Raw genomic sequence first — 13,952 nt, 5'->3', positions numbered from 1 at the left:
ATAAAGGACTTTTAAAGTTAATTTATGGGATGTGGGTATTGGTGGTCAGTGCAGCATTCATTGTCCATCCCTAGTTACCCTTGAGAAGATGGTGGTGATAAACCTGCAGGTAGTACAGTGAGGGTTGAGCAGATTGGTCTGAGATGAGAAGCAGAGTAAATTGGATTCACATTTTCCGGTATTGAGAATGAGAGGTGATCTCATTGAATATAGTAAAGGAGTTTGGAAGTTCAGTCAGCTTTCCTTCCCTGTCATTCCAGTCAGGACTCCATTCTCAGCAGAAAGGGGACAATATGGCTTTCTTTGACTTCTTTATCAAATACCACATGCAGGCTCAATTGGCTCCAATGTAAAGGGTGGTTGCGGGATGGTAGTGGAGAATGGCAGGGGTAGCATTGTCAGCAATTTTGCTGAATGAATCCATGCCTACAGGAGAAGAGGAGCAACAAATTAAAGTGGAGCAGTGTTACCCCTGGAACTGATGTGATCTGCAATGAAAGGGCGATGCTTTTCTTTTGTTGCAGTAATAATGCTGGACAGTGGAACCAGGTCTTCACAGAGCCTGTTGCTGATGAAGAATTACACATACCAGAGGATCGGGACCCTAAGGTGAGCATTCATTCCGGTCTGACGGATAGTAGTCTCAGAGAGATCCACACAGCTCGCTGCAAGGAGCGCCTCGGGTTTAGACAGCGCGCTGCCTATCCCTGAGCCGCTTGCCATGCCTTGCCCCGAGGCGCTGGCCACGGCGCGCTCCCTAACCCCGAGGCGCTGGCCACGGCACGCTGCCTAACCGAGGCGCTGGCCACGGCACGCTGCCTAACCCCGAGGCGCTGGCCACGGCACGCTGCCTAACTGAGGCGCTGGCCAAGGCGTGCTGCCTAACCCCGAGGCGCTGGCCACGGCACGCTGCCTAACCCCGAGGCGCTGGCCACGGCACGCTGCCTAACCCCGAGGCGCTGGCCACGGCGCGCTGCCTAACCCCGAGGCGCTGGCCAAGGCGTGCTGCCTAACCCCGAGGCGCTGGCCACGGCGCGCTGCCTAACCCCGAGGCGCTGGCCACGGCACGCTGCCTAACCCCGAGGCGCTGGCCACGGCGCGCTGCCTAACCCCGAGGCGCTGGCCAAGGCGTGCTGCCTAACCCCGAGGCGCTGGCCACGGCACGCTGCCTAACCCCGAGGCGCTGGCCACGGCACGCTGCCTAACCCCGAGGCGCTGGCCAAGGCACGCTGCCTAACCCCGAGGCGCTGGCCACGGCACGCTGCCTAACCCCGAGGCGCTGGCCACGGCGCGCTGCCTAACCCCGAGGCGCTGGCCAAGGCGTGCTGCCTAACCCCGAGGCGCTGGCCACGGCACGCTGCCTAACCCCGAGGCGCTGGCCACGGCACGCTGCCTAACCCCGAGGCGCTGGCCAAGGCAGGCTGCCTAACCCCGAGGCGCTGGCCACGGCACGCTGCCTAACCCCGAGGCGCTGGCCACGGCGCGCTGCCTAACCCCGAGGCGCTGGCCAAGGCGTGCTGCCTAACCCCGAGGCGCTGGCCACGGCACGCTGCCTAACCCCGAGGCGCTGGCCACGGCACGCTGCCTAACCCCGAGGCGCTGGCCACGGCACGCTGCCTAACCCCGAGGCGCTGGCCACGGCACGCTGCCTAACCCCGAGGCGCTGGCCACGGCACGCTGCCTAACCCCGAGGCGCTGGCCACGGCACGCTGCCTAACCCCGAGGCGCTGGCCACGGCACGCTGCCTAACCCCGAGGCGCTGGCCACGGCACGCTGCCTAACCCCGAGGCGCTGGCCACGGCACGCTGCCTAACCCCGAGGCGCTGGCCACGGCACGCTGCCTAACCCCGAGGCGCTGGCCACGGCACGCTGCCTAACCCCGAGGCGCTGGCCACGGCACGCTGCCTAACCCCGAGGCGCTGGCCACGGCACGCTGCCTAACCCCATAGCGAGTTGGATGTGCTCTTGGGGGTTTCCGGGTTGAGCGCGATGTGCTCTTGGGGGTTTCCGGGTTGAGCGCGATGTGCTCTTGGGGGTTTCCGGGTTGAGCACGGTGTGCTCTTGGGGGTTTCCGGGTTGAGCACGGTGTGCTCTTGGGGGTTTCCGGGTTGAGCGCGATGTGCTCTTGGGGGTTTCCGGGTTGAGCGCGATGTGCTCTTGGGGGTTTCCGGGTTGAGCGCGATGTGCTCTTGGGGGTTTCCGGGTTGAGCGCGATGTGCTCTTGGGGGTTTCCGGGTTGAGCACGGTGTGCTCTTGGGGGTTTCCGGGTTGAGCGCGATGTGCTCTTGGGGGTTTCCGGGTTGAGCGCGATGTGCTCTTGGGGGTTTCCGGGTTGAGCGCGATGTGCTCTTGGGGGTTTCCGGGTTGAGCGCGATGTGCTCTTGGGGGTTTCCGGGTTGAGCACGGTGTGCTCTTGGGGGTTTCCGGGTTGAGCGCAATGTGCTCTTGGGGGTTTCCGGGTTGAGCGCGATGTGCTCTTGGGGGTTTCCGGGTTGAGCGCGATGTGCTCTTGGGGGTTTCCGGGTTGAGCACGGTGTGCTCTTGGGGGTTTCCGGGTTGAGCGCGATGTGCTCTTGGGGGTTTCCGGGTTGAGCGCGATGTGCTCTTGGGGGTTTCCGGGTTGAACGCGATGTGCTCTTGAGGCTAATGACGGCAAAGTGGGTCCATCACTATAGTGAATGGAGGGGCAGGCTCGAATGGCCTAATGGCCTTCTCCTATTTTGTATTCCCCCCCCCCCCCCCGACCCTTTTCCCCATCGCCACAAATCTATTCTCTTCAGATGTTAAGGTTGACTGAACCTGTCTCTACAATGCTGAGTTAATATGTTCTGGATCCTAACTACTCACAGCATTTTTAGTTTTCCTTGTGCCATATTTGGTTCTTTTGCCAAACTCCTTAATCAGTGTTCTTGAACTTTCCACCGATTGGAGCAACTTTTCTATATCTACTCTGACTGGAGTCCTTGTAATTTTGCCTACGCCTCGCAAGTCTCCTTTTAACATTCTCAAAGGAGAGCAGCACCAGGTTCTCCAACCTGTGCCAATAGCTGATGTGTCCCATCCCTAAAACTATTTTCTAAAATCCTTTCTATACCTTCTCTAAAGTCTTCACATCCTTCCTTCCTAAGTGTGGTGTCAACAACTATACACAATACCTCAATTGACGCTGCACCCGTGTTTTATAAATTATCATAGTAACTTCATGTTATACTCTATCTTTATAAACTCCTGGATCTTGTACACCGTTGGCCCTGTCATCTTCAGTGATTTGTGCACATTTATCCCCAAGTTTCTGTTCCTGTACCCACTTTTGAATTGAATCCTTTACTTCCTGTTATCTTTCTTTATTGTCATCACTTTAAACTTCTCTGCATTAGATTTCATTGCCATGTGTCTGCCCATTCCACCGGCTTGTCTACATCCCCTGAGGTCGATCTCTATACTCCTCACAGTTCACAATACTTCCAAATGATGTGTCCCATCTGCAAATTTCTGTTGTGCCCTGTACATCCATGTCTAGCACATTAATATATATTAGGAAAGCGGTGATCCCAATACCAATCCTGGGGGCACCCCCACTCCATACCCATTTTCAGTCCAAGAAAAAACCAACTGTTCGTCACTAAGTTCTGTTTCCTGTCACTCAGTCAATTTCATATCCATGCTGCCACAGTCCCTTTTATTGCGCTGCCACAGTCCCTTTTATTGCATGAGCTTCAACTTTGCTGACGGGTCCATCAATTATTGGAAGTCCCTGAACACCACATCGACTGCAGTACTTTATCCTTTCCACCACCTCAAAAAGTCATTCAATTTAGTTAAACTAATCATTCTGATTTTGCTTAATTAATCCATGTTTGCCCAAGTGATTGTTAATTTTCTCCCAGATTGTTGTTTCTTATTCTTAATTCTTTCATTAGATGTGGGTGCCAATGGCTGGGCCAGCATTTATTGCCCATCCCTAATTGCACTTGAACCGCTCGCTGGACAATTTCTCAGGGCAGATAAGAGTCAATCACATTGCTGTGGGTCTGGAGTCTCATGTAGACCAGACCGGGTAAGGACGACCGATTTCTTTCCCTCAAGGATGTTAGTGAACCAAATGGGGCCGGGTTCTCCAGACGTCGACATTGCGTTCGCCGATCAGCTGGAGTATCCCCGCTCATGACCAAATCTGGGGGGGTCGGGTGCTCTACGCTGCCTTGATGCTAGCCCCATGCCAAACGGAGGATCGGTGGCTGTTTTACACCATTTTGTCTGTCGTAAAACGCTATGTTCCCATGCCAGTGTGGGGAGTCTTAAAATCGGAGAGTCCAGCCGATGGGCTTTTATGACAATCGATGATAGTTTCACAGTCACCGTACAGAGAGCAGCTTTCACAGATTTTTAAAACTGTATTTGTATTCTACCAGCTGCAGTGGTAGAATTTGAGCCCATGTCCCCAGAGCATCGACTAGTGAGATTACCACTATGCCACCATCTCTCCTCCTGCGATTAAACCGATTGACCTGTAGTTATTGGGTTTATTCTTGCACCCTTTTTTGAGCAAGGATTTAATATTTGCAATTCTCCAGTTCTCTGGCACCATTCCTGTATCTAAGGAAGTTTGGAAGATTATAGCCAGTGCCTCTGCAATTTCCACACTCTCATCCTTAGATGCATCTAATCCCGCTCTCGTGACTTATCAACTTTAATACTCGGCTTTTATCCAATTTTAACTCATCCAATGTTCATCTACCTTCTCTTTTACTATGACATATTAGCATCTTCCTTGGTACAGCCTAATGTCTTATTCAACCATGTCCTCTGCTTCCATGTATGGGTCTCCTTTTTCAGTCCCTAATTGGCCATACCTCACTGTACTTTTACTAGTCATGTTGTCTTTTGGATTCCATTGTATGTTAGCTGCCTGCCAGGGAGTTCAGGATCTCTTTGCCCTATATTTCCCCCTCATGTGAATGTACCTTGATTGTACCCAGACCATCTCCTGTTTAAAAACAGTCCATTGTTCCATTCTAGTTTTGTCTGTCAGTCTTGGATTCTCACACCATGAATTTGGCCCTCCTCCAACTAAACCTTTTTTACTTTAGATTGCTCCTTGGCTTTTCTACAGCTAACCTAAACCTAGCCTTAGCTCTAACCCATCTTTAGAACATCTTCCAGTCCTCAGACCTCCGCGCTCCCCCAGTTTTTGCCTCTTCACGCCCCAGCATTCCTCCATTCCACCATAACGACTGAGGCTCTGATATTTCTTCCCTAAGTCTCTCAACAGTTCTACCTCTTTGGCCCAGCATGTCCTGAAATCTCTGGCTTGGTGTCAAACGTTTGTCCAATTATACTCCTGTGAAGCGCTGAGATTAAATACATTTAAAGCACAATATAAATGCAAGTTGTGATAACTAATTGAGTCCTCATCTCTCCACAGGAAGCCTATCTAGAATATCTGTTCGCCCCAGGTCGGTTTACAGCTCAGGCCCTACTGAAAGCTCTGCAGGTAATCTGCGTTTCTGTGCTGTTCGTTAATATTCAAGCTTTGCTGCTTTATTGTAATGTTATTCCGACTGGGCTTCCGACCTGTGTTCATAAGGTGGCTGGTTCATTGGCCCAATGTGTCAGCGTATGAGGTGTCTGTGATAGTTCACCTCTTCTTCCCGCCGCCCCGCATGTTGGTTCCATTGCACTTTATGCAGCTCCCTCTTCATGACCTCGCTCTGTGAAGTATGTCATATGAGAGTACCTTTAAGAAATGGGTGTTTATGAATGGGTGTGTATATAAATATCTGTAGTGAGAGTACCTTTAAGAAATGGGTGTTTACTACTGCTGTGATGTCAGAGAGTGGGTGGAGCTGGGCTGTCTGTCAGCTTTTTACTTTCGCTTTAGGCTTTTTGCTACAGGGTGGGTTTGGTTTCATTTTAGTTTTGGAGAAGCTGCAATCACAGCAGGATGTGTGTGAATCTCTGCAAGCTTATGAGAGTCCATTTACTGATTTCAATGTGGTAACTGTTCTCAGTAGTGAAGTTAAACATGAGGTGCTTCTGTTAAAGGTTTTGTTTTTAAGTCTTATGGATGTTAAAAGGAAAGCTTAAAGGATTACTTAGTGTTGTAGTCTTTGGAGGTTGTATTTGAATTAATGGTTGCTGAGATGTTCACTGTATGTTTTAAAAAGGTTAACTTGAGTTCATAGAATAAACATTGTTTTGCTTTAAAAAAAATACTTTTCCGTTTCTGCTGTGCCACACCTGTCGAGTGGGCTGTGTGCTCCCCATACCACAATCTGGTAAAAGTTGTGGGTCAGGTGAACGCCATGATACACTTTGGGGTTCTCTAAACCCTGGCCCATAACAAGTATCATTGCAGCAGAGAAATGAATTAATGCTGCTGGTGTCAGCCAGCTCCTGAGAAGAACACTTGATTAGAAAGTTGCTTTATTCCTACTGAATATAAGGATTTGGGTTTATAAGACACTTGTTTTGTATTATCAGGATGTCCCATGGGAATTATTACCTTTTGACCTGTAGCCCCTGTTGTAATGTAGGAAATGCAGCAAGCGTCCAGATTATTTGTTTCTTGGGCACATTGGATGAGGCATATAATTACTTGCTAGGTCACCAGAAGAACCCGCACTGCTCCACTTTAAATAGCACCGTGGGATTATTCAGAGCCACCTTGAGGGTGCAACCACCTTACCTGACAGTGCAGTAGGCCCACAGTACTGCTCCAGAGTGTCCGCCTGGATTGTGTTCTGGAGACTCTGGAGTGGGACTTGAACCGAATTCCTCAGTTTTTTGTGTGGTGTTGGTTTAAATGGTCAACCCCTCAGTTTAACAAAATGCAGTTTGAACAGCTTAATAATCAAGTTGGTGTGTGGTGGATCTCTCTACAGCCGTATTGAAAACCTATATACCTGCCTTTCAGAACAATAATTAAAAACCTAATCCCCAAAACCTCTAAACATTTGGGAGTGGCTTGTTTATGTTGAGTTGTTGCTGGTTAACTGCAAGTACTCTGTCTGAAATGTTTGTGTGGGGGTTCACAACTGATAGGATGAGATGTGGTCAGTTCAGGGGCACAGCTATTAGTGATGAATACTGAGAGTTGGCAATTTGAACAGTAGGATTATAGGTGTACAGGTAGTTCAGTAGCGACGTGTTCAAGTTGACTTTGCCTGTGAATGAGATCCTCCAACATTTTGATCAACTTGAAGAGAAAAGTCTGCTGAGCCCAATTGTTCAGGTTTGTGGTTAATAAGTTAGGATCCTTCAGTGTTGCAAACAGTCCTAGTGAATCAGATCAGTCAGCAGGATAAAGTGGGCCAGATAAATGACCAGACTCTCAACTAATCTACCACACGTTTCTTCTGTTTTTAGCACTTGTCTCTGCCTATTCCGTTTGGGTTCAACATCAGGAGCCACACACATAAGCAGGCCTCCAGTCAACTATGGACTGGGCCATTTGCCTCGCCAATATCTAGATAAATGTCTGTCAGAGCGAGGGCTGGTGCCGCTGTACACTGGATAACTGGGGTCGACCACGTGATTTTCCATGTTTTCAATTGGGCAACTGAGTGTATATATCAGACTGGGGCTCAGACCATAGACCAATGGATAGTTTATTTACCATCAAGCAAGTAACTCTATAGTATTCAATTCAAAACATATTGGGAGCATTGACAACCTTACAGTTCTCCGTGTGTCAAAAGCAGTAGGCTTCTTTTGAGTAATCACCACTTATACATTGGCGCTTTAAGTGGTTTGCCCCTTATTACACAATGGCATGTTATCACAGTTGAAATTGCCCTCTCCTTGACAATGGACTAATGAACTTGGTTCAGGCAGCCTCAGGAAACTCTGGAATCAGTTGCCTTGGCCACACATCATGAGCATAAATAACTATTAGTTCTCCCTTTCCCCTCTTCGTCTTACCTCACGAGTTAGCCTAGTCTTCATCCCAAACATGACTGTCAAATGGAGCCACTGTTGAAGGATGTCAGGCACCTGGAAGTGTTGGGAATTGAAATGATTAGATTTATGGATCTGTATCACGTTTAGCCTGTTATCAAACCCATCAAAATCACACTCTTTGGTCGATATCAATGTATTAAACTACTGAGGTTTTCTTGTCATTGTGTCTTTTAATCCTTGTTTTAGATATATTGTCGAGGGGCAGATAGAATCCTGGACCCATCTATGGATGGACTGAAGAAAGAAGTGACGTTAGCTGTGGAAAATGCGGTAATGTTGGAGATGTTAATGTTCTTTAAATCCAGAATTCCATTTCTGATCAGTCTGAAAAAGCTTGGTCCTGGAATATCTGCACTTTTATGAGACAACTTTTAAAGATGTAGCACAATGTAGTTTAGTCGCCCTTGCTCCTTGATTTTTGTGCAGCTTCTCACCACCTTCATGTGTCTAGCAATTAAAATGCAGTGTTTCGTCTCTCTTCGTTCCACAATATGACTGTTTCTAGCTCATTAATTGTTTTTGAGAGTTGAAACAATCTTGCCTGTTTGGATTCTTTCATATCCAAAAATATGTTGGTTTTATTTTGCTAGCAAGGGAAATAAATGAATTTGAAATGGGAAGACCTTTTTAACATTGGGCGAAATTCTCCCGAAACGGCGCGATGTCCGCCGACTGGCGCCCAAAACTGTGCCAATCAGACGGGCATCGCGCCGCCCCAAAGGTGCGGAATGCTCCGCATCTTTGGGGGCCGAGCCCCAACATTGAGGGGCTAGGCCGACGCCGGAAGAATTTCCGCCCCGCCAGCTGGCGGAAACGGCCTTTGTTGCCCCGCCAGCTGGCGCGGAAATGACATCCCCGGGCGGTGCATGCGCGGGAGTGTCAGCGGCCGCTGACAGTTTCCCACGCATGCGCAGTGGAGGGAGTCTCTTCCGCTTCCGCCATGATGGAGACTGTGGCGGAGGCGGAAGGGAAAGAGTGCCCCCACGGCACAGGCCCGCCTGCGGATCGGTGGGCCCCGATCGTGGGCCTGGCCACCGTGGGGGCACCCCCCGGGGCCAGATCGCCCCGCGCCCCCCCCCCCCCCAGGACCCCGGAGCCCGCCCGCACCACCTTGTCCCGCCATTCAAAAGGTGGTTTAATCCACGCTGGCGGGACAGGCAATTTATCGGCGGGACTTCGGCCCATCCGGGCCGGAGAATCGAGCGGGGGGGCCCGCCAACCGGCGCGGCCCGATTCCCGCCCCCGCCGAATATCCGGTGCCGGAGACTTCGGCAACCGGCGGGGGCGGGACTCACGGCAGCCCCCGGCAATTCTCCAACCCGGCGGGGGGTCGGCGAATGACGCCCCTTATGTGCAAATGGTGTTGATTTTGATCTGCCTCATTTAAGTTTACTCTAACGTTCCTTTTTGAGTTTGAGGTTTGGTGCTGGATACTGTTAGTTGTAATCTTTGCTATTGCTGTGTTCAGATTCAGAACAGTGTGACCGAGTACGAGTTCTCACAGGAGGTGTACCGTCAGCTACAAGTAGAATTCTGGTCCAAATTCTACGCCTGCTCCCTACAGTACCAGGAGGCCCTGGCAAGACCCCTGGCATTACTCGTCAATGCACGTACCAACATGGTGTGCCTGTTGAAAAAGGTGAGAGTTTGGTCCCAGCAGCAGTTTGAGAAGCTCCTTGTAGCAATGCCCTTAACAAAAGCTTGACAAGGGATTATTACCTGTCCCTTCCACTCCAAAAATAATTTAATACGAAATCTGATTTCCACACAGATGAGGTGCATAATTTAGGTCATGTAAGAATGGGGTGAGCAAAGGAACAGTGGCATCACTCTCTCCTCCAGGCTAGCAGGTTTATTTTTATTCTTTCATGGGATGTGGGCATTGTGAGGACAGCATTTTGTTCCCATTCCTAATTGTCCTTGATTAGCTTGTTAAGCAGAAGATAGTTCAGACACATTGTTCTGGATCCGGAGTCATAGGCCAGGTTGGCAGATTTCCTTCCCTAAAGGACATTAGTGAAGTAGATGTTTTTTTACGACAATCGGTGATAGTTTCATGGTCACTATTTACTGATTGAATTTAGCTGCCATGGTGGGATTTGAACCCATGTCACTGAGCTTTAGCCTGGGCCTTTGGATTACCAGTCCATTGACATTATCACTACCACCAACCCCCCACTTGTGGGTTCAATGGTTCAGTCTCAAGTGGAAAATTGAAGCTGGCACTCCCATGCAGGACTGGGGGAATGCCAACCTGTTGGAGGTGCCACCTTTCAGATGAGACATTAAACGGAGTTGGTGCCTGCGCCCTCTTGGGTAGATGCACTATCCCATAGCACTAACTTGAAAAAGAGCTGGGAAATTCTCCACAGCGTGCGGATCAATATTTATCCCTCAACCAACACCCAGAACAGTTTTAAAACCGAAAATGCTGTAAATACTCATCAGATCTGGCAGCATCTGTGGACAGAGAGCGAATGGGATAAAGTTTCAGGTCAATGATCCCACCTCAGTACAGGGACATTTCCAAGATTTTGAGCAAGGGACGGGAGAGAACAAAAGGAAAAGTCTGATTAGCTGGACAACAGGAGAGAATACATGACAAAAGGAATGATAGTGCAAGGCAAAAAGCGATGCTAGTTATCTGGTTGTAATCAAATTGTATATATGATCTTACTCTTCAAACTGGCTGTTGTGTTTTCTACACGACAACACTGACTACACTGCATCAGCTGAGATTAGCAAAGGTGCAATATAAATGCAAGCTTTCCTTTAATTTAAATAAAATAAATTGATGTGGAGTTGCCGGCGTTGGACTGGGGTGGGCACAAGAAGAAATCTTACAACACTAGGTTAAAGTCCAACAGGTTTGTTTCGAATCACTAGCTTTCGGAGAGCAGCTGCTTCATCAGGTGAGCCATCGAATGAGTGGTTGTCAGTTTGACGATGAGAATGTGTCCTCTTGGTCTTGGCAAGTTACAGAAACAGCGATGCAGCTTGCTTCCTGCACATTGCAATGGAAAGCAGCAGTCTAACATCTCTGACTTAATCACTAGCTGGTATAGACTTTGAAACATAGCTTGTTTCTGATGTCTGTAAAATCACAGAAGACTTTGACATATTAACCATATCTGACGCCCCTCTTTCTTGAAAGCATTGCTTTCTTTAGATAGTCATTCAAAGTTCTGCCCATTCAGACATCTCCCTTCACAACTGGAGGTAGATGCTGTAGCTTTTGTGATTTAAATAATCCAGTTGTTTTCATTCAATTCCAATGAATATATATTTTTTTTAATTTAGAGTACCCAATTCATTTTTTCCAATTAAGGGGGAATTTAGCGTGGTCAATCCACCTATCCTGCACATCTTTGGGTTGTGGGGCGAAACCCATGCAAAAACGGGGAGAATGTGCAAACTCCACACGGACAGTGACCCAGAGCCAGGATCGAACCTGGGACCTCGGTGCCATGAGGCAGCAGTGCTAATCTCTGCCACCGTGCTGCCTGAATTCCAATGAATATTAAATTTTGTTCTGATAACTAAAACTGCTGGTCAGTGAGTGTGATTATTACAGCTAACGGAACACTAGGTTTCCATTACTCAAACAGAATTCCCTCTGAGAGATGGGCAGTGAGATTGCAGATTAATGTTGAGGAGAATGGCTGCGACCTCCTCCTTGCTCTCTCTCCACCTCTGCACCCGGCAAATAAAATCCTAGTCCCTCCTTTTCCCCCTTTTATGAACAACCTAGGTTGACAAACTGAACTCCTTGTGTGACAATCTGAGCATTGCATAAGTATATTCAAATTACATGAATAACCCAGTGAAAGCTGTGGGCTTGGTGAGGATGAGCTGAATATTTTAGGAGATGTAGTGACAGCTTTTTTCTTATCACTTTTATATAGGGATTCATCTCTTTCTTCTTTCCCTGCCTTACCATTGACCACCTCTACATGTCATCGGATGAGTGCCTGTTTTTGGAAGACGAGTGTTCCCTCACGGATGGTGAGTTAAATACGGTCAAGGGGTCTAATTGAAGAATAATCGATGTTCTGTGCTTACTAAATGTTGTGCTGTCTCTTTATCGTCTCCCTGTTATTGCAGGAATGGTTAGTTTTCGGTTCACTATCACTTAGCAATGTTTTGAGACTTGTCAATCTCTGACCAGGCTACTCATTTAGTACAATCTCAGCTACTGATTTAGGCATGCACTGCTATTCTCACACACGGTGATTTTGAATCTCAGCTGCTGGTTTAGCCGTACACTGCAATTCTCTCTTTTCAGTGATTTTAAATCTCAGCTGCTGATTTAAGTGTACACTGCTATTCTCCCTCATGGTAATTTTAAGTCTCAGCTGCTGATTTAGACATGCTTTGCTATTACCTCTCACGAGGCGGTTTTACATCTCAGCTGCTGATTTAGACATGAACTGCTATTCTCTCACACACGGTGATTTTACATCTCGTCTGCTGATTTAGATGTAGACCGCTATTCTCTCTCTCGGGGTGATTTTAAATCTCGCCTGATTTAGACATACACTGCTATTCTCTAACATGGGGTGATTTTTAATCTCACCTGATTTAGACGTACACCACTGTTCTCTCACATGGGGTGATTTTAAATCTCGCTTGCTGATTTAGACGTACACTGCTATTCTCTCTCACGTGGTTATTTTAAATCTCGCCTGCTGATTTAGGATGTACACTGCTATTCTCTGACACAGGGTGATTTTAAATCTCAGCTGCTTATTTAGACATACACTGCTGTTTTCTCACACGGGTGTTTATAAATCTCAGCTGCTGATTTAGATGTGCACTGCTAATCTTGCTGTCAAGGTGATTTTAAATTTCAGATGCTGATTTAGACGTACACTGCTATTCTCTGGGTGATTTAAAACTCGGCTGCTGATTTAGACGTACACTGCTATTCTCTGGGTGATTTAAAACTCTCAGCTGCTGATTTAGACGTACACTGCTATTCTTTCTGTCACGGTGATGTTAAATCTCAGCTGATTATTTAGATGTAAACTGCTATTTTCTCTCTGGATGATTTTAAATCCATCTACTTATTTAGATGCACACTGCTATTTTCTGGGTGATTTAAAATCTCAGCTGCTGATTTCGACATACTCTGTTATTCTCACACGGGGTGATTTTAAATCTCAGCAGCTGATTGAGACGTACACCGCTATTCTCTCAGATGAGGTGATTGTAAATCTCAGCTGCTGATTTAGATGTACACCGCTATTATCTCACGTGATGATTGTAAATCTCAGCTGCTGATTTAGATGTATACTGCTATTCTTTTCCTGGATGATTTGGATTAGTACTTGGAACTATGATGGTGTTTCCATTACAGAGACCTGGTTGAGGGAAGGACAGGATTGGCAGCTGAACATTCCAGGATTTAGATGTTCAGACGGGATAGAGGGGGATGTAAAAGAGGTAGCGGAGTTGCGCTACTGGTTAGGGAGAATATAACAGCTGTACTACGGGAGGACACCTCGGAGGGCAGCGAGGCTTTATGGGTAGAGATCAGGAATAAGAAGGGTGCAGTCACAATGTTGGGGGTTTACTACAGGCCACCCAACAGCCAGCGGAAGATAGTGGAGCAGATAGGTAGATAGATTTTGGAAAGGAGTAAAAGCAACAGGGTTGTTGTGATGGGAGACTTCAACTTCCCCAATATTGACTGGGACTCACTTAGTGCTAGGGGCTTGGATGGGGCAGTTTGTAAGGAGCATCCAGGAGGGCTTCTTAAAACAATATGTAGATAGTCCAACCAGGGAAGGGGCTGTACTGGACCTGGTTTTGGGGAATGAGCCCGGCCAGTTGATAGAAGTTTCAGTAGGGGAGCATTTCAGGAACAGTGATCACAGTTCAGTAAGTTTTAAAGTGCTGGTGGACAAGGATAAGAGTGGTCCTAGGGTGAATGTGCTAAATTGGGGGAAGGCTAATTATAACCATATTCGGTGGAAACTGAAGAACCT

General features: G+C 48.0%; 1 protein-coding gene across 1 annotated transcript in view; it reads left to right on the top strand.

Annotated features, from left to right (window-relative positions):
• nup160 (nucleoporin 160) overlaps positions 1-13,952 on the top strand; it is a 125,077-nt gene that overhangs the window by 23,629 nt on the left and 87,496 nt on the right. The window contains exons 10-14 of the mRNA XM_072518792.1: positions 525-609; positions 5,426-5,494; positions 8,149-8,232; positions 9,431-9,601; positions 11,868-11,967. Of these exons, the coding sequence (XP_072374893.1) occupies positions 525-609; positions 5,426-5,494; positions 8,149-8,232; positions 9,431-9,601; positions 11,868-11,967 (509 nt within the window). The remainder of the gene's footprint in view (positions 1-524; positions 610-5,425; positions 5,495-8,148; positions 8,233-9,430; positions 9,602-11,867; positions 11,968-13,952) is intronic.

The sequence above is a fragment of the Scyliorhinus torazame genome, chromosome 10, assembly GCF_047496885.1.
Source record: "Scyliorhinus torazame isolate Kashiwa2021f chromosome 10, sScyTor2.1, whole genome shotgun sequence".
Classification (NCBI taxonomy): domain Eukaryota; kingdom Metazoa; phylum Chordata; class Chondrichthyes; order Carcharhiniformes; family Scyliorhinidae; genus Scyliorhinus; species Scyliorhinus torazame.
The sequence above is the reverse complement of the archived record's forward strand: the minus strand, read 5'-3'. Positions and strand labels throughout refer to the sequence as shown.